Source organism: Chrysochloris asiatica, unplaced genomic scaffold (genome assembly GCF_000296735.1).
Source record: "Chrysochloris asiatica unplaced genomic scaffold, ChrAsi1.0 scaffold00042, whole genome shotgun sequence".
Lineage (NCBI taxonomy): Eukaryota > Metazoa > Chordata > Mammalia > Afrosoricida > Chrysochloridae > Chrysochloris > Chrysochloris asiatica.
Genome location: NW_006408560.1, coordinates 7687271 through 7711047, shown reverse-complemented (window position 1 = coordinate 7711047; position 23777 = coordinate 7687271). Strand labels below are relative to the sequence as shown.

At 40.7% G+C, this 23777-nt stretch overlaps 1 protein-coding gene across 2 annotated transcripts in view; it reads right to left on the bottom strand.

Annotated features, from left to right (window-relative positions):
* Positions 1–253: 253 nt before the first annotated feature.
* Positions 254–23777, bottom strand: part of SETDB1 (SET domain, bifurcated 1) — a 77898-nt gene continuing 54374 nt past the window's right edge. The window contains exons 15-22 of one of the 2 annotated variants that reach the window (XM_006861386.1): positions 4714–4883; positions 3561–4189; positions 2769–2797; positions 2530–2662; positions 2060–2225; positions 1264–1475; positions 933–1021; positions 254–772 (exon numbers count right to left, since the gene is read on the bottom strand). In XM_006861386.1, coding sequence (XP_006861448.1) covers positions 655–772; positions 933–1021; positions 1264–1475; positions 2060–2225; positions 2530–2662; positions 2769–2797; positions 3561–4189; positions 4714–4883 — 1546 coding nt within the window. In that variant the 3' untranslated portion in view covers positions 254–654. The remainder of the gene's footprint in view (positions 773–932; positions 1022–1263; positions 1476–2059; positions 2226–2529; positions 2663–2768; positions 2798–3560; positions 4190–4713; positions 4884–23777) is intronic. The other variant, XM_006861387.1, reaches the window with a different exon arrangement.

Here is a 23777-nt window from a genome sequence, read left to right as displayed (position 1 = left end):
ACTGTTAATGATTTTTTTTAATTAAAATATATTAAAGATTAAGTAAAACATGGCAATAAGTGTCTGAGACTATTAGGAATTGAAAAAGCAGATAAACGAAATAAACTAAGATAGCCTTCTTTATGCTTCCTCATAGTTACATAACATTTTTTTTTAAAAATTTCACATGGTAAATAAAAAGCAAAAGTAAAGTACAAGATTAACAACAGCTGCCCTTTACGGGGTAGGGGAAATGGGAGAGAAATCAAATTATAATCTTAATTTTATCATCTTGTTAAAAGACTTCCAATTAACAATACAATACAAACTGGGGGTGGTAAACACATAGCCCCCATTCCAGGAATAAGTCTGCTGGAAGCATGAACACTTGAACGTGGGATGGGAGAAATGAGCAACAGAAGGTCTGAAGGGATGTCAGGCCCAGGTCAGAGTGGTAATCTCTCCACACGCCTTAGTACTGTAGGGGTGAAGGCTCTGCCTGCTAGCACCAAATTGGAAGGGATCTCCTGATCCAGAACCCCTATTTCTATCTACTAGGAGCTGGAGGAATTACTATAGACTTGGGGTTGGAATTCAGCAGTCAGGGAGACCCAATTCCTGAGGAAAGGACAGCTCACGGGGGTTTCAAAACATTTTGGAAAAGGTTGTCTTCTTCTAAAGAAGGCGCCCTCTACACTCGATGGCCCCACAGCAGCACAGGAGCTCCTTGCCTTCCACACTGCCCACCTCGTAGTTGTAGTCCCAAGTAAGTTCTGTCCCAGCCCGGATTCTCCTGGAAAGGAAGAAAAGGATGGGGTATGGTGAAGATATGAGGCAACCTACGCACCTAGGGCTGCACAATATGGATCCTTAGAATTCCAATGGTTCTTGCCCCTCCCCAACCCTGGCTTTTTTCTCCTCCCTAACCATCTCCTATTCTGACTCCCTCTTACTTGCTGGCAAAGAAGGCCACCCAGGGGAAGCGAAGATCATGGGTATCCACGAAGACATTCTGGACAAATAGGTTGGGGCTGCAGCTATGCTGTAGGTTCAAGGATAGGATAAAATTAGAGCCAGGGAAACATCACATAAGAATTAGAAAACAAGTGATAGCATCTGATCCTCCACATAATAGAGATATTTAGAAAGAAAGCTGCCTCTTTAAAATTCTTTGAGCTCACGAATTTATAGTAAGAAAAGGCAGGCTTAATAGCTGTGTTAAAAGATGGAAACATTTCAGGGTTATAGGACAATCCAGTGTCTGGTGAGGGGAAGGGTTCTCACATTGAGGTAGCGGCCCAGGTTGCCTTCAAGCTTGGCATCGATGATGTAGCAAGACTCTTCACCATCATAGAACTGGCGTGTGTTCTTACGAACAGGTGCACTCTCCCCTTTCTCTGCAGAGGCCATGTTTGTTGATTTAATGGCAATCCCATGGGTTGATTTAAGAGCAAAGCCTCGGGTTGATTTTACTGCTACTTGGCGTTTCATTGGACCTAGAAAGGAAGTAGAATGGTGTCAGGACCACTCTAATTCATGATCATGGACACTCTACCCTCAGTTTCATCCTCCTCGTTGCCAAAGAATACGAATAATCGAAGACTCTGAGGCAAAGATTCTAAGTGGCAGCTTTTTAAGCAGGTCTAGTTTGTTGGATGGAGTCCTGGTGTGGTGCTGTGGGTTAAAGCTCTGGATTGCAAAGTCAGTTTGAACCGCAAGATTGTTAGTTCAAGCTCACCAGCCACTCTTTGGAAACTCTATACAGGGTCGCTATGGGTTGGAACTGATTCAACGGCACTTAACAACAACAACAGTCTGTTTGATTAAGGAGTTGAGGGGAAAACAGTAGGGAACTGGATAGAAGAGAGGACGGGGGCATGCCAAATAGTTATTTACAGTTCTATTGGGCGTCAGGGAACCCTCTCAGAGATGCTTCAATTCTTAGTATCTAGATTTTCTCCCTCTATTTCTTTGGTTTCCTTTAAAAAAAAAAAAAAAAAAAAAAAAAGGTTGTCTCTCAACTTTCCTACTGTTCCTTCCCTTTGCCTCTAACCCCAATTCTTCAATTATTCTGGACTACCAGACATGTTCTTCTTGTCCTCAAAGTCATCCCCTTCAGAGCCAGAGGAGATGGTCTGGATATCATCACTGTCAACCGCTGTGGCTGAAGTCTGACCCGCAGTGGGCTTTCGGCTGGTCCCACTTTCCCCCTCACTTTCTGTGCTGCTGGAGAGTGTCAGGACATCCTGAGGGAAGCAACAAGGTGAGAAGAAAGAAGAGTAAACGTAGAGGGCCCTTTTCTCAAGTCCCTGCTTTTATCTTTGGTTAGGCAAGAAGGGTCTGAGTCTGTAGCCAGAGGAATATGAGGTGTTGAATTTAAAAAAAATCGGGTAGGAAGTCAAGCCAGAAAAGCCAGAAAAGACTTAACAGGATTCAGAGTGAAGGACTTGCTGAAGTGAGGAGAATACTCCTTTACTCATGCTGGAGATTATTCCTTCATTCAGGTGAGATAAAAGGTTGGGTATGGTACACCCTGAGACGGTTACTTACATCAGGGTTGGACTGAGCAGAGGCCAGGAGTCGTCGGCTTTGATGCATACTTGTTTTACTAGGTGGGCGACGAAGTCCTTCAGGCTTCACAGGAGAAGGATTGTAACCGTAATTTCTAGAGCTTTCAGAAACTCTGATGGGAGGAGATAGAATGAGAGAGTTAGAGTATTAGATGTTTCACAGATTATTGATTTGAGAAATGGCAGATTGGGAAAAAAGTCAAAAAGAGAGGCACTTACACTGACATCTTGTTTCTGTCATCAGGGTCCTGATAAAAAGAGCAAGTGAAGGGTTAAATACATTCAAGGTCCAAGGTTCCAAATCCAATAGTTAAACTTTATCATGAATGACCTCCAAAGACAACAGCAGCCAGTGAGAGATACACTGTTTAAAGAGTGATGTGTGAGGAGAAATTACTCTGCAATTAGACAGCAACAACTTACTTTCTCATTCCTAAACTCCTGGGAAAGGCCTTGAGCTTTCCCAATGATGATGAGAGAAAACACCATGAGTAGAATTTTATACAGACCAGGGGAAAAATGGACTGTAACGTGGAATGTCTCAACATCATCAAAAATAATATTAAGGATTCTTGTTTTTCCATTCTAGTAGGAGGATGCAATGATGTATATAATGTAAAAGAGCATTTAATTAAAAAAAATAATTTAAGGAGAGCGAATATCAATCAGGTTTGCCATAAAGTATCCATCAAATAAATAATTTGCATGTGAAGATTCATAATGAAATGGCATTAAATCTTTTATGACTGTTTACCAATATTTCTAGCTTCTCAGGTTTCTTGGGAAGCTAGTATCCCAGTTGTGATTGTGCTACCTCCTGCATAGCTGTGAATCTGAAGAAAGGGGTGTTGCAACACCAATCCTACCACCAAAATCTAGATGACTAAAAACAAAAGAAAACAAAAAAACCCACATTCAAAGCAGAGAACTATTTGGCCACAAAAGGGTTAAGTCTGTTATTGAACCAAAGTTAAACAAAATTGCTGCTCTGAGTTTTCTGCCACTGCTTACCTCTTTCTTGGTTGGCTTGATGTCCCCTTCTTCCTTGATGCCCAGTGCTGAAGTGGAGGCCCTCTCAACCTCCCCGCGGACTCCCCAGACTCGGCCTTCCCCACCTTCACTGGTCTTGAAGGATGACCGGCTGTCGGAGTCAGCAAAGCCACCTTCACTGACACTATTGCAGCTCAACCATGAGGCTACCTTATTTTTGGGTGTCTCTTCTGAGGAAGGTGGATTACAGCCACCTACAGGGAAAGATGGAGGAACAGGAATATGTGGGGGTCCAAGATCTGGGGGGCGGGAGTCCTTGGAAGCTGTCTCAGACAATCCATTCTCTTTCTGGCCCCGGGTCTGCCGCCGGGTCGCATAGCTGCGCCACACTGAGCTGGTGCTGAAGTCCTCATCCTTACAAAAGTTATCATCTGAACTATCGTCATTGGACTCTTCAGGGTCGTCAGTACCACTGTTGCCATCTTCCTGGTCCTTCAAGTCTACACCACTGCTGTCTGAGGAACAGGGGGCATCACTCTCATATCCTTCCTTAAAGTTCTCCACACTCTCGATATGGTCCAGATTTGCAAAGTACTCATCACCCATTTCCAAGCCCTCCTTGTCTGCAAAGTCATCTGTCAGGATCTTGCCTGGAAATGAAGAAAATTAAGGGCCCTCAGGGTTATGAAGACCTTTTAGAAGGAAAAAGGTCATTTCCTGAATACCCCATCTATCAGCACAGAGTCAAACTGGCTCCATTATGGTCTCTCATTCCTCTCTCTGATGATACTCCCTTTTCCTTAGTGTCTTAAGCAGGAGTACAAGGAACTCTTTGCTTTTGTTTACCTGAATAAATTTCTCAACTATGCTAAAAAATCTCTGGGGGTAGGGTGGACAAATGGGGGCACAAAACCAGTATATTGTACTCTATAATGTGTCTTCTTTGAGACATCATCACTTCTACAATCTCAATCTTGTCTTTATGGAGTACTTTTGTCCTTCCATGGCCCACCCAGACAGACACATTAGTCATCATGGTCCTTATAAAAGAAACCCTGGGCTTTTCTTATTTCTAGTTCACAAGCCAGCAGTCTTAACATGTTCAACTTGTCTCTGGTTCAATTCCCTACCATGTCCCAAACCCAGAAAACAAACCTTACATTTCATCACCAACCTGCATAAATACAGACAAAGGAGCCTTTGGCAATGTCATCCAGGCAGCGGATACCCCAGCCCTTGTTCTGGGTCTTAAATAACTGAAGTCGAACCTGCAGTCCATGCTGTACCAACCGGTTTGTGCACATGTTTGGGTCACATTTACAGCGTTTGTTACACTCGTATACCCTGGGAGGAAGAAAGAATAAAATGAATCATGACATGGTCACTAAAGCATCCATTAAATCCATAAAGTGTTATAACACTTAAGGCATCATCATTTATATGTCATGGGTAAAGACTAAAACTTACATAATGATCTAAGTGAGCTGATTTACTGAACTGCCTGTGTCCTTTAATTCATTTGGGAGTATAGCCCAAAGAAGGGGGAAAGGGGATGTACAGATGGTTACTGCAGTACAATTCAAAAGAGTGAGTACTAGAATGCCTAACAGTATACAGAGCTGTTATAGTAAGTACACAGATGACCATTTTGTAGAAATTTGTTGTGCCATCCAGTTGGTTCCAACCCATAGTGATCCTGTATAGGGCTTCTGAGGAGCTGCTGGTGAGTTTGAACTGCGGACTCTGCAGTTTAAACTAACCCTGCGGTCCAGTACATTAACCCACAGTGCCACAACAGGACTCCTTGTAAGTTCTTGTTGTTGTGAAGTGCTGTCGAGTTGATTCTGACTCATAGTGACTCTGTATAGGGTTTCCAAGGAGCAGCTGGTGAGCTTGAACCACCGACCTTGAAGTTCAAACGACTTTGCAGTCTGATGCATTAGCCTACAGCACCACACCAGGACTCCTTTTAAGAAGTAGATGCACAGAATATGTGAGAAAAGCAGAAACCAGTATGACAGAGATACTGAAAGGGAGTCAATAAACAGGAGGAGCAGGTATTAATCATGAGACTATTACTTATTTTTGGTAAAGCTGATTTTCATTCTTTAACCAAAGTTTATTAAATACTAAGATCTGGGAGCAAAGCAATGAAAAAGGACAACAATATGCCTTCAAGGGGCTCATATTCTATTAGTTTATAATTCAATAATTACTTTAAAAAGTAAGCTATAAAAATTAATCAGATCTGGCAAATATTGACATTAAAGGAAGATAATAGTTATATGGAAACACAAATAATAACCTTTCAGACATTGTTTCTGCTCAGTTTGCTGTGTTTAGTGTTAGAACTATTTCTTATTCTCTTGGTATGTAAGTTTAAGGGAGTTACTCACTTTTGGAAAGATTACAACAGTCACTGGTGATAACTAGTCAGATCCTTCTGAGATTTTAATCAGGATGATAAAAGATGTATGAGCAGCTCCTGTTGACATACTGTGTCTGGCTTTGTGTAAATGCTTTATACAGTCTTTTTTTTTCTATTCTCAAAACAGCCCTATAAGGATACATTTTTTAAAAATTTAAAATATTATTGAAGTATAAATAAAATACACATACAATCCACAGTCCAATAAAGTTTTATAAATGGAACACTACATGTCAACAGTATCAGATCAAGAAATGGTTTTCTCTTGTTTGTTGGTTGCTGTAAGTCAGCTCCAACTCCTGGTAACCCTTACATGTAACAGAATGAGTTGTTGTTTGAGCCTGTGTCCTCTTCATGACTGTCACTATGTTAAGTCCTCTGTTGTGGCTACTGTGTTAATCCATAACATTGAAGGTTTCTCTCATTTTCTATGACATTCAATTTTACCAAATATGATGTCCTTTTTATTTTAGCTACTAGTCTTTCCTGATATGTGAGTTGAAATCTCACATCTTTACTTCTAAGGAACATCTGATTTTATTTCTTCTAAGACTAACTTGGAGTTCTGGTGTCTCGCTGTGGGTTAATGTGCTGGACTGCAAAGTCGGTTTGAACAGCAAGCTCGGTGGTTCAAGCTCACCAGTTGCTCCTCAGAAACCCTTAAAGGGTTGCTATGAGTTTAAAAAGCAAAAAATGGCACTTTTTAAAAATAGCAAAGATGTCTCTTTGCTTTTTAAAACTTTAAAGCAGATTTGCCCAATGCAAAATGTCATTTGATTTTGCTGCTTCCATGGCTTAAAATGGGTCTGCAGACGGTGTCTGATCTCTTCTGACTACACAAGAAAGGAGTACCAAACTCTACATTAGCCCATGGCTGATTCCTATGAGGCCATGGTCAGACATCCTGCATTACCCTACCTACTCTGACACCAACCATCCCTCCCATGGCACTCTACTGCTCTGATGGATTTGAGAATCCATTGCAATGGCCACACAGAACTCACAAACAATACTTAGGATTATGGGGTTTATTAGGGAAGTTAAAAGGGTATAATTCAGGATCAAAACAATTCATACAGCAGTTCTCTAGTCCAGAATGACTCTACTCAGCTGTGCTACAGGCCTGCCTCTCTCTCCTCCTCAGCTTCTCAGTCACATGGTCCCCTTGGCTTTTGCCCTGCTCGGGTGCAAGCGTTACAAGCTCCTTTAGTGCTGCTGATAAATATCTGAAGGGCCCACAATTCTGCAAGCCAGCCTTCTGCCTAAAGGTATTCAGCCTCACTTGCCCATGGGCTGGGGAGTCCACTGCTCTCTCGGTGCTGCCACCTCTGCCATTTCTCCGCAGGGATCTTGAGGTTCATTCTGCTCTGCTTTCTTGAAGGTCTTAAGATCCTCCTCCTTGCTTCTGAGATGGCTCATCTAAAATGCAGAGGGATGGCCAAACCAACCATTCACTCGGTGTGTATTATGAAGACTATGGATACAAGAGCCTTATCAAGTAAATTCAATGTACCACACATGGGACATTGATTGCTGATCCAAGTAGAATGAAACCCCTGACAACTTGAATTTCTTTTCTGTTTATCGTGATGCTACCTGTCTAGTTGTACAGATTTCAGCTTTCTTCATATTCATGCATAACCCATACTGAATGTTGTAATCTTTGACCTTCATTAGTAGAAGCTTCAAGTTGTTTTCATTTTCATCAAGCAAGGTTTTGTCATCTGCATATTGCAGGTTGTTATAATGAGTTTCCTCCAATCCCAATGATGCATTTTTGACACACAGTTCAGCTTCTTGGATTCTCTGTTCAGCATACAGATAGAATAAGTAATTCCAATTTAAACCACGCAGTATCCCTTTGTTCTGTTCCAACAACTGCCTTTTCATTTATGTGTAGGTTCTACATGAGGACAATAAAATGTTCTGGAATTTCCATTCTTTATAATGCTATCTATTATTTAAGATCCACACAGTTCAATGCCTTTGCATAGTCAATAAAACACATGTAAACATCTTTATGGTGTTCTCTGCTTTCAGTCAGTAAGCATCTGGCAACAGCATATCCTCTTGTCAATCTAGCTTGAATGTATGTTGTTGTTGTTAGGTGTCATTGAGTCGGTACCTATCCACAGCAACCCTATGCACAGCAAAATGAAACACTGCTCAATCCTGAGCCAACATCACTACTGTTGCCACACTTGTGTCCATCTATTCTGCCACTTGGTCAATCCATCTCATTGGGGGTCTTCCTCTTTTTTTTATGACCCTCCACATTACCAAACATGATATCCTTCTCCAGCGGCTGGTCCCTCCTGACAATATGTCCGAAGTATAAGACATGAAGTTTGGCCATCTTGGCCTCCAAGGAGCACTCTGGCTGCACTTCTTCCAGACGGGTCTATTGGTTCTTTTGGCAGCCCATGGCATCTTCAATACTCTCCTCCAACACCATAACTCAAAAGCATCAATTCTTTTCGGTCTTCCTTATTCAATGTCCAGCTTTCACATGCATATGAGGTTATTGAAAATACCATGGTTTGGGTAAGGTGCACCTTAGTCCTCAAGCTGACATCTTTGCTCTTCAACACTTTAAAAAGGTCTTGTGCAGCAGATTTGCCTAATGCAATACGTTGTTTGATTTCTTGGCTGCTGCTTCTTTGAGTGTTGATAGTTAATCCAAGAAGAATGAAGTCTTTGACAACTTCAATCTTTTCTCCGTTGATAAGAATGTTGTATATTGGTCCAGTGGTGAGGACTTTTGTTTTCTTGACATTGAGATGTAATCCATACTGAAGGCTGTGCTCTTTGATCTTCACCAGTAAATGTTTTAAGTTCTCTTCACTTTCAGCTAGCAAAGTTGTATCATCTGCATATTGCAGGTTATTAATGAGTCTTCCTCCAATCCTGATGCCACATTTTTCTTCATATAACCCACCTTCTTGGATTATTTGCTCAGCATACAGATTGAATAAGTATGGTGAAAGAATACAACCTTGTCGCACACCTTTCTTAATTTTAAACCATTCAGTGTTCCCATGTTCTGTTCGAACAAGTGCCTCTTGGTCCATGTACAGATTCCTCATGAGTACAAGAAATGTTCTGGAATACTCATACTTCGCAATATTGTCCAAAGCTTGCCATGATCCACACAATCAGAAAGCCTTTGCATAGTCAATAAAGCTTGAATGTGTAGGTGTAGTCATTTTTGAATTATCTTCAACAAAAATTTGTTAGCCTATGTGATGTTAAAGGAGCTCTGGTAGCGTAGTGGTTACGAATCGGGCTGCGAACCTTAAGGTCAGCAGTTCGAAACTACCAGCTGCTCCGCGGGAGAAAGATGAGGTTTTCTACTCCCGTAAGGATTTACACCCTCGGAAACCCTGTACAGGGTCGCTATGGGTCGGAACCGACTCGACGGCACTTAACAACAACAACAACATGTGATGTTAATTTAATTCAATAATTTCTGCATCTCATTCAATCACCTTTCTTTGGAATGCTATGAATATAGACCTCCAGTCAGTTGGCAGCTGTATTCCAAATTTCTTGACACAGATGATTAAGTGCTTCTAGTATTGCATTCATTTGTTGAATCATCTGAATTGGTAATCCTGGTACCGCCTTGTTTTCATCAATGCCTTCAGTGAAGCTTGAACTTCTTCCGTCAGTTCCAGCAGTTCTTAATCCAGAAATGGTCAAACATTCCCAATTTTGTTTTTTTTTTTTTGGTACAATGATTCTGTGGATTCTTTCCATTTTCTTTTTTTTAATTGTTTCTGAAAACATGTTTATTTACTTAAGAGTTTAAAACATACCATTATAATTACAAAAAGAAAACAAAAGCTGTTACTTCACATGGCAGTGGGCAACTCTTGGTATTAAGCTGCAAGGTCTATAGCCAGCTACATGACTGATACATCAGTTTGAAAGCCAGATGTGTTTATCACCTCATTAGAGGCAAAGGAGCCTTTCCTAAGCTCTGCCCCCTTGTCAGAAGTCTTTCTTTTGCTGCCAAAGACTCCCTTCTCATGGTGGTCGCTATTGTTGAGTGCCTTTGAGTGGGTTCTGACTCATAGAGATGCTGAATAGGATTTTTGAGGAATGGCTGGTGGGTTTGAACTGCCAACCTTGTGGCTAGCAGTTCCGTGCTTATCCTATGCGCCACACAGAACTCAAGTGGTTGTTGTTAAGTGAACCAGTCGGTTCTGACTCATAGCAAGCTGTAGGAAACTGCCTTACTCCACTCTCTCCTCTTAGCAACACAGCTGTTCAGATGGTGAGTGACTCTTGGGCAAGAGGAAGTGGAAGTGTCTGGTCAGACATAGCTGTCTGTCATCTTGAGGCACTGAGCTTGACTGAAACATCACATTATTTCAAGGCTGGGCATTACCAGGCACCTACTGCTTGACCTCTAAATGAAGAACTCCAACAGGAGACGACAGCATGGCTCTTTTCAGTTTATTGCATAAAGGACTTACATTGGTCCAAGTTAAAAGTGGATCTTAAATGTTACATTATATGATAGAAGTGTATAGACCTTGTTGTTGTTGTTAAATGCCGTAGTGTCCATAGCGACCCATAGCGACCCTGTATGCAGGATATATAGAAAAATACTAGCTTCACTTTTTGATATATATATATATATATATATATGTGTGTTTTTAAATGTTTTATTGTGAATTGTGTGATAGTCTACATGGGAGAACATCAGCTTTACATTCATTCCATCATCCATCATTTCATTGGCATAGTTATCATCCTGGCCATGCATCCTCACCCAAACAAGGGGTGTTCCCTGTAAGCCTGCACACACACCCCCACAGTCCTCAGCCCCTTTCCATCTCCTGATCCCAAGCCCCCAGCCCTACCATTTCTTGACGTTGTCTTCTCTGCCTCCATCCCAGGCCTCACTGCCACTCTGGGTAGGATTCCGCTCTTCTCCACTGATGGTCCCAGGGTCCTCCACTCCTAGACTGTTAAGTTAATCACTCCCCTCTTTGCTACAAAATGTCCATCTTTAGATTTCCAACCCTCACAATCAGTCCAGATAACAGTTATTCACCATTGCATCACAAGAGACCCATCTATATTTCGTTTCATCAGCCTTTACTGGACAGGTTGGACACCACTCACCGGGACTCTACCTTCCTCCAGGCCCTCTAGATCTAGGTTCCCTCTTGAAAGCTTATAAGCCAGTCACTTCTTGCCTTTGTATCCCTCCCCCCGTTTTTGGTAGCCAATGTCCAAGTTGCCCATCCCTGTCTACCCTTTGTGAGGAGGGGGTGGGTATAGTTCTTGCAGCAGGGACTTGATTCCTCTTTTGAGCTACTGCATTTATAGGTGTAGGTCATGTTTATCGAAAAAAGATGACACTTTTTTCCCTCTTCTTTCTTTTTAGGGTTGAGCTCTGTTTATCCAGTCATTGAAGTCCAGTCACATGGGCATCATCTGCAAGTGTGGGTGTTCTTACGTCTGTCCGGCCTCTTTTTATCGGCTGGCCGCCCTGCTCTCCACTCTAGACCTCTGTGGCTGTGTCACTGACCCTGAGCCCATGAGTCCCCAGATGTTGCCTTGCTACTGGTCGACCAGGTCCCCATCCAGGTTTACAGTGGTTTGCTGAATGATGTAGGGCTTAGCTCGTCCCTTCATTGATGTTCTTTGGTCACTTTCCATTCTGGGTGACGTGTGGTTGTCAGTCAAAGTGTGTATTTCCCTTGCGTCTTAGTCTTGGAAGAGAATTTGCACTGAGAGGATCCGATCACTTGCCTTGATGTCTCCTGGGCAAGCCACCTGTATGTTCTTGTGGTAACAGTCAGACTGACCTTATTGTTCTGTATTTTTCCTGTAGGTCCTTCTTTCAAGAGGTATCTTCTGGTTTTCTAGCTGCTCCTGGCTGGTCTGCTTGTCCTTTCAAGTGGAGAAATTTCCCGTCTCTGAAGGTCTGGTTGTGGTTCGGGTCACTTTTTGATATTTTTGTTTTATTGTGAATTATGTGGTAATTTACATGGGAGAACCTTAGTTTTACATTCATCCTATTGTGTATCATTTCATTGCCATGATTACAATCCCCTCCATGTATTGTCAACCAACCAAATGGTATACACTACAAGCCTACCTCCTGGTCGTCGGCACACAGCCCCCCTCTCTCTCTGGGTCTAGCGTTCCCAGCCACTCCATCTCTCCATATTGTCTCTGCCTCCATCTTTGGCATCACTGTTTCTCTGGGTAGGGTCTCGCCTTTCACTTTTCTCCTTTGATGGTCCCAGGGTCCTCTGCTCCTGGGCTGCAAGTCAACCACTCGCCTCCTTTTGCTACAAAATGTCTACCTTTACATTTCCAACCCTCACAGTCAGTCCTGATAGTAATTATTCACTATTGTACCATATGAGTGCTATCCACATCTCCTTTCATCAGTCCCGCCCAGACAGACTGGATACTACTCATTGGAGATTCTACCTTCCTCTGCACCCTCTGGATCTAGGCTCCCTCTTGAAAGCTTGTAAGCCAGTCACTTCTTACCTTTGTAGCCTCCCCTCCTTTGGGTAGCCAATGTCCAAGTTTCCCATCCCTGTCTACCCTGTGTATTGAGGGGATGGGAATGATCCTGACTGTAAAGATTTGTTCCCTCTTTTGAGCTACTGCATCCACAGGTATAGGTCAAGTTCATCAAACTGTATCAGATTACTCTTTCTTTTCTTTCTTCTCCTAGTTGAGCTCCGATCATCCAGCCATTGAAGCCAGGTCAAGTGGGTATTATCTGTACGTGTGGGTGTTCTTGTGCATATGCCCTCTCTTCTTATCAGCTGGACACTTCATTCTCCACTCTAGTCCTCTGTGGCTATGTCACTGACTCTGGGCCCAGGAGTCCCCAGGTCTTGCCAAACTGTTGGCCAACCAGGTCTCCACCCGGGTTCACAGGGCTCTATTGAACGTGGTTGGACTTAGCTCGCAGCTTCATTGCTGATTTTCCCTCACTTCCCCTTATCGGTGACCAATGTGATCACCAGTCAGGACACGTTTCTGCTTGTGTATTTCCACTGAGTCTCAGTCTTGGAAGGGGGTTTGCCCAGTGGGGACCCAACTGCTTGCCTGCTGGGCAAGCAACTTGCTTGTTCTTGTAGTAGTCAGTCGGACTATAGCAGTACTTTTTGACTTCCTGTTGTTAAGTGCCATCCATTCTGCTTTGACTCATAGCGACCTTTATAGGGTTTCTAAGAAGCGGCTGGTGTGTCTGAACTGTCAACCTTGCAGTTAGCAGTCCAGTGTTTATTTTGGTATGGCCCTATAGAACTGATATTTCCAAATCAATGAAACTTTGCCAACAAGCTTATGGAAATGCTGCTCCACCTAAAACAAGAGTTTCTAAATAGATCAAGCATTTTAAGGAAGGTCAGGAAGATCTCAAAGATGAACCAACAAAGACTGTAAACATCAACAACTGAAGAAACTGGCTTATGTCTACACAACTGGTAGAAGATGGAATGTAGCACTGATGTGACAGCTACTTAAGTTGGTATCTCACATGGTTCAACATTATCAATTTTAATAGAATTCCAGCTGAGTTTTGCGATATTGTGATAATGTGATAATGTGATAGTGTGAGGTTTTAATCTTGTGACAAGGGACAGGAAAATTTTCTACTCACTGCAAGGAAATCCTCACTTAGGCTTCTGTGAGCCACAAGCACTTAAAACCCATAAACTTTCAGCTGGTTGTCCTTAGCCAGTCCAATCTCCATAAGGACCTGACACATGTTCTTAAGCTGGTCACCCACTAGTTAAATTTTCTCCATATTCCGGATGCTCAATTATAGTACCATTGCTGAAAAATTTCTTTCCAATGCCTTCACTAGTTTCTTTTTATCGTAATCATCAGCCATCCCTTGGACAGCAGTAAGGGTCTTCTTGTCGTTTTATGATGAATTCTTATGTGGATATAATCCTTAGTCACAGCTGGAAGCAGGTCATCACCCATACTTGCATCAACAAAGGGGTTAAAAGAGTGGAGGTTCTGGAAAGCAGGCACACAAGGATTCCTTTTCCTTGGTGGGAACACCCTTTGGCAGGCGGCAATGGGAGGACGATAGGTAGGGATCTAAGAGTAGTCTGCTGAGTTCTTGACACTTGACATCGGTACCGTAATGACTTTGGTCTATTTTCTTTAGATGTTTCCTGAATCATTCAATTTTATTTAGTTTTTTTTATCCATAGAAACTTTTGGCTACTCAACTCAAGGCTTGAATTTTCTCTTGTTCTTTTCAGCTTTAGAAATGCTGACTGTGTTCTTTCCTTTCAGTTTTTTAACTCTAGCTTTTAGTATATGTTATAATAATAATTTATCTTGTCTCGCTGAGTCATCCTTTGGCATCTTCTGTTCAGTTCTTTTACTCACAAGTCATTTTAGCTCTCAAAATGAGTTGTAAGTATAAGAACTACATGAGAAGTAACAGCTGTAAGCATACATTAGTTATTAGAACACTGAATGTATTACGCATGAATCAAAGAAAATTAGAAGTTGACAAAAATGAAATGTAATTTGTAGAGATCAATATCCTATGCATTAGAGTTAGCTGAAATGAATTGGTATTGGCCATTTTGAATCTGGTAATTTTATGTTCTATTAAATTAGGAAGAACAAATGTAAAAAGAACGGTGTTACCTTTACTGTCAAATAGAACATTTCAAGATCTATCCTGAAGTACAATGCTGCCAGTGATAGGCTAATCTTTATAAGCCTACAAGAAAAAACTGTTAATAGAACTATTGCTCAAATTTACCCACAACTAAGATACCAAGGTCGGCAGTTCAAGCTCACTAGTTGCTCCTTGGAAACCCTATACAGGGTCATATGAGTTGGAACTGACTTGACGGCACATAACAATAACAAGAATAATAACAAAGATGAAGAAATTTAAGATTTTTATGGCCTGCTGTAGTTTGAAATTGAATGAACATACAATGAAAAGATGCATTTATAATTACTGGTGACTGTAATGTGAAAGTTGAAAATAACGAAGGATCAGTAGTTGGAAAATATGGCTTTGGTAATAAAAATGATGCTAGAGATAATATGGTAGAATTCTGTAAGACCAACAACTTATTCACTGGAAATACTTTTTCTCAATAACACAATCAACCATATTCATGGACCTCACAAGATAGATTACAAAGGAACCAAACAAAGTAACTTGCTCTTAAATGCTGAGTAACTAAAGCAAATGGAAGAAATGATGAATCAGACTATTTTACTTGGCTTTTTAAAGTCCCATAGTGGGGATAGAATTGTGTCGTCATTAATATATGGATAACAAGTTATACAACAGGATTGGTTTGGAAGAGATTGGGCCAGAATTTGAACACGGGTCTAATCATCCCCAAATGAACCTTCAGAGTTGCTATTTGGTTAGTATGTTTCAAGCAGTTTAGTTAAGATGAAGATAAATGGTAAGCAAGACAGACAAGGAGATGGAGAGGGTTCCAATCCTCACAGAGCTTACATTCTAATAGAAAAGTCAGAACAAAAACAAGTGAAAAAATAAATACAAATTCTTATTTGTGCTATGCAGGACACAAACACGGCAGTCAGAGAAGAGAACTGCTGTTGTCGCGCTGAGTGCTGTCAAATCAGTTCTGTAGTTCTGACTCATAGCGACCCCTTATAGGGTTCCCAAAGAGCAGCTGGTGGGTTTAAACTGCCAACCTTGTGGTTAGCAGTCCAGTGCTGATCTTACAGCGCCACAGCAAGACTCTCAAACGTGGAGGTCAAAGAGAGAATGAAGGTGGTGAAAATGACCTAGGTTTAGAGGGACCAGGAAAGGTCTCTGAGGTTAGGTTAAGGCTGACAGTTCAAGGATAATGAAGAGAGTCAAACAAACAGTGGAAGGACGCCAAGAATAAGGCACAGCATGTACAAAGACCTGAAAAACACTGGGCAAGCTAGATCCAGGAAATAAAGAATATCAGTGTGGTTGGAAGAGTTTTGGAGAGAAAGAGGTAAGACAGATAACACAGTAGCTTGTAACCTAAGGTTAAGTGTTAGAATAAAATCCAAAGTTCAGTGGGAAAATATTAAAGAATCTTAAGCAAGGGAGTGACATATTATCTGTTGTAATATAAAAAGTATTTTTATGAAACATTTCAAATGTAAAAAAAAAAGATAAAATGAACACTTATGTAGCTACCATTCAACATTATCATTCTAAACATTATGAGTTTTTTGATATAAACATTAATGATAAAATGATGTAAATGAAGTTAGTAACTGCTTATTCTTTTACTTAGTTTTCTATATATTCAGCATGAATTCATACCCAGATCTCAACTTTCTCTGAAAAGACACTCAGATGTTTCAAGTTTTCTATCAAATCCATTTCCTGAGAAAGTCTTTCCTGCAGCCATCTGACATGTTCTAATGCTGGTTGCTCCCAACACCTAATGCACAGTTGTCAGTTCAGGAGCCCCCCCTTCACTTCACTGTCACCTGGGGAATCCTTTCATTTTTTTTTTTTTGGGCTGCATTCTTGGTTTCAAATGCCTTTATCCTCTTTGTTTTTTTCCCTCTCATTCTCACTAGCAACTCCAAGAGCTTTCTGATACATCTAAATGTGTCTTTAGCTTACTTTCACATTTAATAGTTTGCTTGGGTTTAGAATTCTAAGTTGAAAGTAATTTCCCCTTAAAATTATGAACAGATTGCCTTCTAGTGTTGTGTTGTTTTGAAAAGTCTGATACAATTTTGATTCTTTAATTTTTTTGATGTGATCTATACCACTTCTCTGTCAATGTATGCTTGCAGCCGTTTCTGTATTACCTTTAGCAAAGCTTTACTTGCATGGGATATCAAAGAGATTGTCGATGATTTCCGCATTCCATTGGGTCACCTCTCTTTGGAATGGGCACAAATATGGATCTCTTCCATTCAGTCGGCCAGATAGTTGTCTTCTAAATTTCTTGGAATACATGAGTGAGTGCCTCCTGTGCCACCTCACTTTCTTGAAAGATTTCAATTTTACTGCATCAATTCCTGGTGCCTTGTTCTTTGCTAATTCCTTTAATGCACCTTGGACATCTTCCTTCAGTATCACTGGCTCTTGATCATATGCTACCTCTTGAAATGGCTGAACATCAATTTCCTTTTGGTACAGGACTCTATGTATTCTTTCCATCTTCTCTTGATGCTTTCTGCATCATTCAATAATTTGCCTAGAGAATCCTTCAATAATGAAAGTAGAGGCTTGAATTTTTTTCTTCAGTTCCCCCAGCTTGAGAAATGCCGAGTATGTTCTTCCTTTTTGGTTTTCTGACTCCAGATCTTTGCACATTTCATTGTAATTATTTTGACTTTGTCTTCTCAAGCTGACCTTTGAAATTTGCATCTGAATGCAAAGAAAACAATCTCATTGAGATTGTATCTCAATGTAAAGAAAACAAAAATCCTCACCACTGGACCAATAAACAACATTCTTACCAACAGAGAAAAGACTGAAGCTGTTAAAGACTTCATTTTTGGATCAACCATCAACACTCATGGAAGCTGCAGTTAAGAAATCAAACGACGTATTTATTGCATTAGGCAAATCTGCTGCACTAGACCTTTTGAAGGGTTGAAGAGCAAAGATGTCAGCTATAGTATTTTCAATAGCCTCATATGCATGAGAAAGCTGGACAGTGAATAGGGAAGACCATAGAATTGATGCTTTTGAGTTATGGTGTTGGAGAGTATTGAAAAGTGCCACGTGCTGCCAAAAGAACCAGCAGATCTGTGTTGGAAGAAGTGCAGCTAGAGTGCTCCTTGGAGGCCAGGACGGCCAGACTTTGTCTCTCATACTTCGAGACTATTCACTGAAGAAGGATATCATGTTTGGTAAGGTGGAGGGAGGGTCAGAGAAACAGAGGAAGACCACCAGTTAGATGGACTGGCAAAGTGGCAGCATCAACGGGCTCAAGTGTGGCAACAATTGTGAGGTTGGCTCAGCACCGGGCAGTGGTTCGTTCTGTTGTGCATAGGGGTCACTATGGGTCGGTACCAACTGGATGGCACCTGACACTTCTCTAGAAGCTTTTAGGATTTTCTCTTTGTCCATAGTAGTCTGACATTTTCTGATCATGTATCATGTTGTTAAGTGCTGTCAAGTCAGTTCTGACTCCTAATTAATGCTGTATAGGGTGTCCGAGGAACAAAAGGTGAGTCTGAATCACCCACCTTGCGGTTGGCAGTCCACTGCTTATTCTACAGCACCATCCCAGGACTCCACACTAATTCCCATGTGACCTAGATGGGTATCTTAATGGGTATCTATTTTCATCTATTATGCTAGGACGAGATTTTACAATTTGGAAATAGACTCTTCGATTCTGTTTTAGTGAAATTTGAATTATCTCACTGATGGCTTTTCTCGTCTCTTCTTGCTGCTAATTATGTATTTCAAGCAATAGGTTTATAAGGTCACATGTTCATCACAATCAATTTACCATTTTTGGTCCACATGAGGAGCTCTGGTAGCATAGTGGGTTGAAGATCTGCAGTTCGAATCTACCAGTTGTTCTGTGGAAGAAAAATGAGACTTTCTGCTCCTGTAAAGATTTAGTCTTGGAAACCGTGTACAGAGTTGCTATGAGTCAGAACCAACTCCATGGCACATAACCATTAACTACCTTTTCCGTCCTCCTTTTTCACTGGCTCCACCGCCTCCATTCAATCCCTACATTTGGAGGGGCCAAGCCTTACTCCTGGGTGCCCTTCTTTTCCTTATCATCTATAATTGCTCCAGTTGACCTTATTCAGTCTTTAAGTACCATTCTTGTGCTGATGATTCTTAAAGCTGTGTCCAGTCCTTACAGTTTTCCCTAGAAATTCCATCACCTTTCTGACATTTCCACTTGGATTAACAACAGGCATCTTAAATTTAACATGGCTAGATCAGAAGATTAATTTCACCCAAACCTATTTATTCTCAAATTGTCTTCTATCTCAGTAAAAAACATCATCATCTACCTAGTTGTTTAAGTAAACAAATCTGAAGAACTGAACTTACTCCCATCTACTCCACTCTACAGTCAACCTATCAAATTCTGCAGCTCTATCTCCAAATGCAAGGAGCCTTTGTGGTACTGTAGGATAAGCTCTGAACTATTAAGTATAAGGTCAGTAGTTCAAACTCACGAGTTGCTCTGCAGAAAAGACAAGGTTTTCTGCTCTCATATAGACGTTGTTAAGTGCCATTGTGTTGGTTCTGACTCACAGTGACCCCGTATAGGGTTTCTGAGGAGCTGCTGGTGAGTTTGAACTGCCAACCTTACAGTTCAAGTCGACCATGTGGTCCAGCACATTATCCTGCAGAGCCACACCAAGACACATTCATAGATTCACAGCCTTGGAATCCCATATAAGGGCATGCTATGTGTCAGAATTGACTTGATGGCAGTGGTGGGTTTTTTTTTTTCCCAAATGAATCCCAAATGAATTTTATTCATCTCTACTGCTGCCTCTAAGGAGCTCTGGTAGCATAGTGGTTACAAATTGAGCTGTGAACCTTAAGGTCAGCAGTTCGAAACTACTAGGCGTTTTGCGGGAGAAAGATGAAGCTTTCTGCTCCCATAAAGATTTACAGCCTCAGAAACCCCGTACAGGGTCACTATGGGTCGGAGCTGACTCGACGGCACTTAACAACTGCTGCCTCTATTCTAGCACAAGCCCCAGTCAACACTGTTTCTCACCTATACTATTAATTGTCTCTGAATTGTTCTTAATCTATTTTTGCTATCTTAAAAACTATTCTCTATACAGAAGCCAAAATAATCTTAAAAAGTTGTATTACATCACTTGTGTACTTAAAAATCCACTAATGACTTCCTTGGAACAAAGTTGCAGCAGTCTGCTTCCATAAAGATTAGTCTTTGGAAACCTATGGGGCAGCTTATCCTGTCCTATAAGGTCACTGAGTCAGGGTTTGGAAGGTTTTTTTGGTCCTTTTCATCTTTTACATCTTTTATTGTGAATTGAATGAAGGTTTACAGAGTAGATCAACAGTTTAACACAGAGCAAATCATACACTTTGCTTCATTATAATGACTGCAATCACCTCCATGTACCAATGGTCAATAATATTTACCTCTATTCACTTTATCTCTTGCACTCTCCCTCTGTCTCTAGCTACCTTCATCTTTCTTCAGCTAACTTCCCCCTTGTTGTATACTGTCTGTCCTATTACCCATGTTAACATATGTCTATACTCTAGCACTCAGCACAATGTCCTCCAGGGTAATCCAGATAGTGAGGTGTTTCCAAGATTCATACTTATTCTCCCACTTGCACAGCATTCCACTGTGTTGCATGTCCCGAAGTTTAACCATCCTTCCGCTGATGGGCATCCAGGCTGTCTCCATCTCTGTGATGTGCCTCTTGTAGCCAGTCTATTTAAGTATCCTGTCTTCTTCATTCTGTTGTCTCTTGACTGGTGCACTTAATACATTTACATTCAGTGTAACTATTTATAGGTAAGGAGCTCTGGTAGCATAGTGGTTATGAGTTGGGCTGCTAACCTCAAGGTCAGCAGTTCAAAACTACCAGCTGTTCTATAGGAGAAAGATGAGGCTTTCTGTCCTGTAAAGATTTACAGTACAGCCTCAGAAACCCTATGCAGGATTGCTATGAATCGGAACCAACTCCATAGCACACCATCTATATGTATGGACTGACTGCTGTCATTTTGCTGTGGGTTTTTTTGGTGCTGTTGGTTTCTTTATTCCATATCATTTCCTGAACTGTTTATCTTTAGTCTTGGTATAGTGCTTCAGGATAATGCACTAGACTGCAAGGTCAGTTTGAATCACCAAGTCGGCGGTTCACTTACCAGCTATTCCTTAGAAACCCTATACAGGGTCGCTATGAGCCAGAACTGACTTGGTGGCACTTAACAACATCCAGATTGAGTTCTGGGTGGTGGTATATGGTAATCTCAAGTTGTTATCTGTTGTTGGTTCTCAGTCCAAAGAACACCGGTGCTTTAGCACTTTTTGTAAAGTTAGTCAGGTCATTACAAATTCCTTTAATTTCTGCTTATCAGAAAATGTCCTGATTTCGCTGTTGTATTTGCGGGACAGCTTTGCTAGGTATATGGTTCTTAGTTGACAATTTTTCTTTTCAGAGTTTTGTATGTCATCCCATTGCCTTCTTGCCTGCATAGTTTCTGCTGAGAAATCAGATCTTAGTTCTAAGTTGTTCTTTGCATGTAACTTTTCTTTTTTCATGAGCTGCTCTCAGAATTTTTTGTATTGTCTTTAGATTTGGAAAGTTTGATTATGGTATGTCTTGGTGATTTTTGGGATTCATTCAGCTTCTTGCATGTGTATCTTCTCATCTTTCATGTCAGCAAAGCTTTCTTCCAACAACTCTATTTTCTCTGTGTTTTTTATTGTTTCTTCATGTGTTGGAATTCTGATCACCCTTAAGCTGCCCCACTTCATGGTGTCCTACATAACTCTTAGGCTTTCTTTGGATTTTTTTCATTCATTTTTATGATTGTTCTTCTAGCATACTAAAATCGAGAGCTTTATCTTCAAGTTCACCTATTAGGGCTTTCATTGGTTCAAATGCATTCTCCATTTCTAAAATATTAGTATTACTAATCATCTGGATTTTTAATTGTAGGTTTTGTGTTGTTTCAAAATTTGCATTTATTTTGTCTGTTTGTTCTTAACAGTATTTTCTGTTCTCCTTGCTCTTTTTATCAATCTTTGAAGATACCTCACTTTTAAAAATTCTTTTTCAGTTATTTCCACTACCTTTCCTTCCTCAGAAACAATTTCTGGCTCTATATCCTGGTCCTTTTTTTTTTTTTGAACCATTCTCTTGTTTCTTTGTGTGAGCTAAAGCTGTCTTCTCTGGAGCACTTGTGGGGTTGTCATGTTTGTACTTGATGATTGTATGTTGCTGCGTTCTTAGGCTCTCACCAACTGTCTCCTGTAAGTGTAGTTAAGACAGTGGAAATATGTACACAGTTCTCATTAGAAATTTGTGCACCTAAGTTTAGGGTGGATTTGGCTGGTGTCAGCTGCTGTCTATTGTTAATCAGATGCCTGAATCCAGGCACCATGCATGAATGTAATTGGCGCAGCCAGCCCCCACCTCCACTGACATGGCTCCTAACCACGCGGCTCTGAACTCCCGGAGAGCACAGGCTGTGATGGGGTAGATAAGGGTAGGACCTGGCCACACCTCTGACTGCCAATAGAGCATGGGGAAATAGAAGGACTCGTACCTTTTCAGTCACCTGTGTGTGACTCTGCTGTGAATGGCCACCTTTTGTTGCCAAAGCTGCTCACAAAGGTACAAGATGGTCGTGCCATGTCTGGCCATCCATTCACCAGTCAGTCACGTCCTCTTACAGTCCCTGCTTAGCTCTTCCTCCCAGCAAGCATTCAATCCACTTCTTTACTCTTTTCTTCTGAAGTTCAGGGTTCCAGGATTTTCACCTGTGTTTGTTTTATTTGGACTCTCGTATTTTTGTTGTAGAAGGTCTGTGTAGTATGTTTATTTAGTCTGCCACCTTACCAGAAGCCCCTTTTGGTCGTTTTTTATAAGTGAAGTCATAAAGTATTTATCCTCTTGTGACTGGTTTATTTCACTCAGCATGATGTCTTCAAGCTCCACTCATACTGTAGCACGTATCAAGACTTAGAGCATGTGTTCTACAAGGGGCTTTGTACTATTCCATTGTATGTATGTACCACATTTTGTTGATCCATTATCTGTTGATAGGCATGAAGGCTGCTTCTATGTTTCGGCTATAAATAAGTACTGCAATGAATACTGGTGTACAAGTCACTGTTTTCAAGTCTTTTGGGTATATCTCAGAGTGGAATTACTGGGCCACTGGTAATTCTATTTTTAGTTTTTTGAGTAACTGCCAGCTTTCCATAAAGGCTATATACCATTTTGCATTCCCACCAGCAATGGATAAGGGTTCCAATTTCCTTGTATCTTCACCAACATTTGTTATTATTATTTTTAAAATTCTAGCCATTCTGTTGTTATGAGTTGATTCCAACTTCTAGTTAGCAGCCCACTGCTTATTCTATAGCACTACATCTACATCTGGATTGTGGAAATGAAATGGTTATCGCATTATGGTTTGATTTGCTCTATTTGCTCTCTCTGATGACTAATGACACTGAGTATCTTTTCATGTGTTTTGTGGCCATATGAATTTTCTCTTTGGTAAAATACTTAGTCAAGTCTTGTGCATTTATGATTGGGTTACTTGTCTTTTTGTTAAATTGTATATAGTTTGGTTATTAGATTCTTGATGGATATATGGTTACTGAAGATGTTCTTGCAGTTGGTAGCTTGTCTTTTTACTTTTTTGAAAAAGTCTTTTGATGAATAAAGAAATTTTTTTTATAAGGTTCCATTTATCTTTTTGTCTTTTGTTATTATTATTCATTGTTGAAAACGAACTCTGGTAGTGTTCCCCCTGTTTGTCCTTAATTAATTTTGTTTTCCTTAATCCACTTTGAATTTGTTTGTGTGTATGGTGTGAGGTATGGATCCAGTTTCATTTTTCAGAATGTGGAAATTCAATTTTTCCAGCACCATTTATTGAAGAGACTAATTTCTCCATCAAATGGATTTAAGAAACCTTGTCAATAATCAGTTGATCATATAAAAGAGGGCTTCATAAAGTTCATAAAAAAACTATCTTTAAATTCCAGTTTTTCATGAACTTTATGAAGGCTTCTTGTATGTGCTAGATAACTTCTGTATTCTCAATTCTAGTCCACTGGTCTATGCAGTTTTTTTTTTTTTTT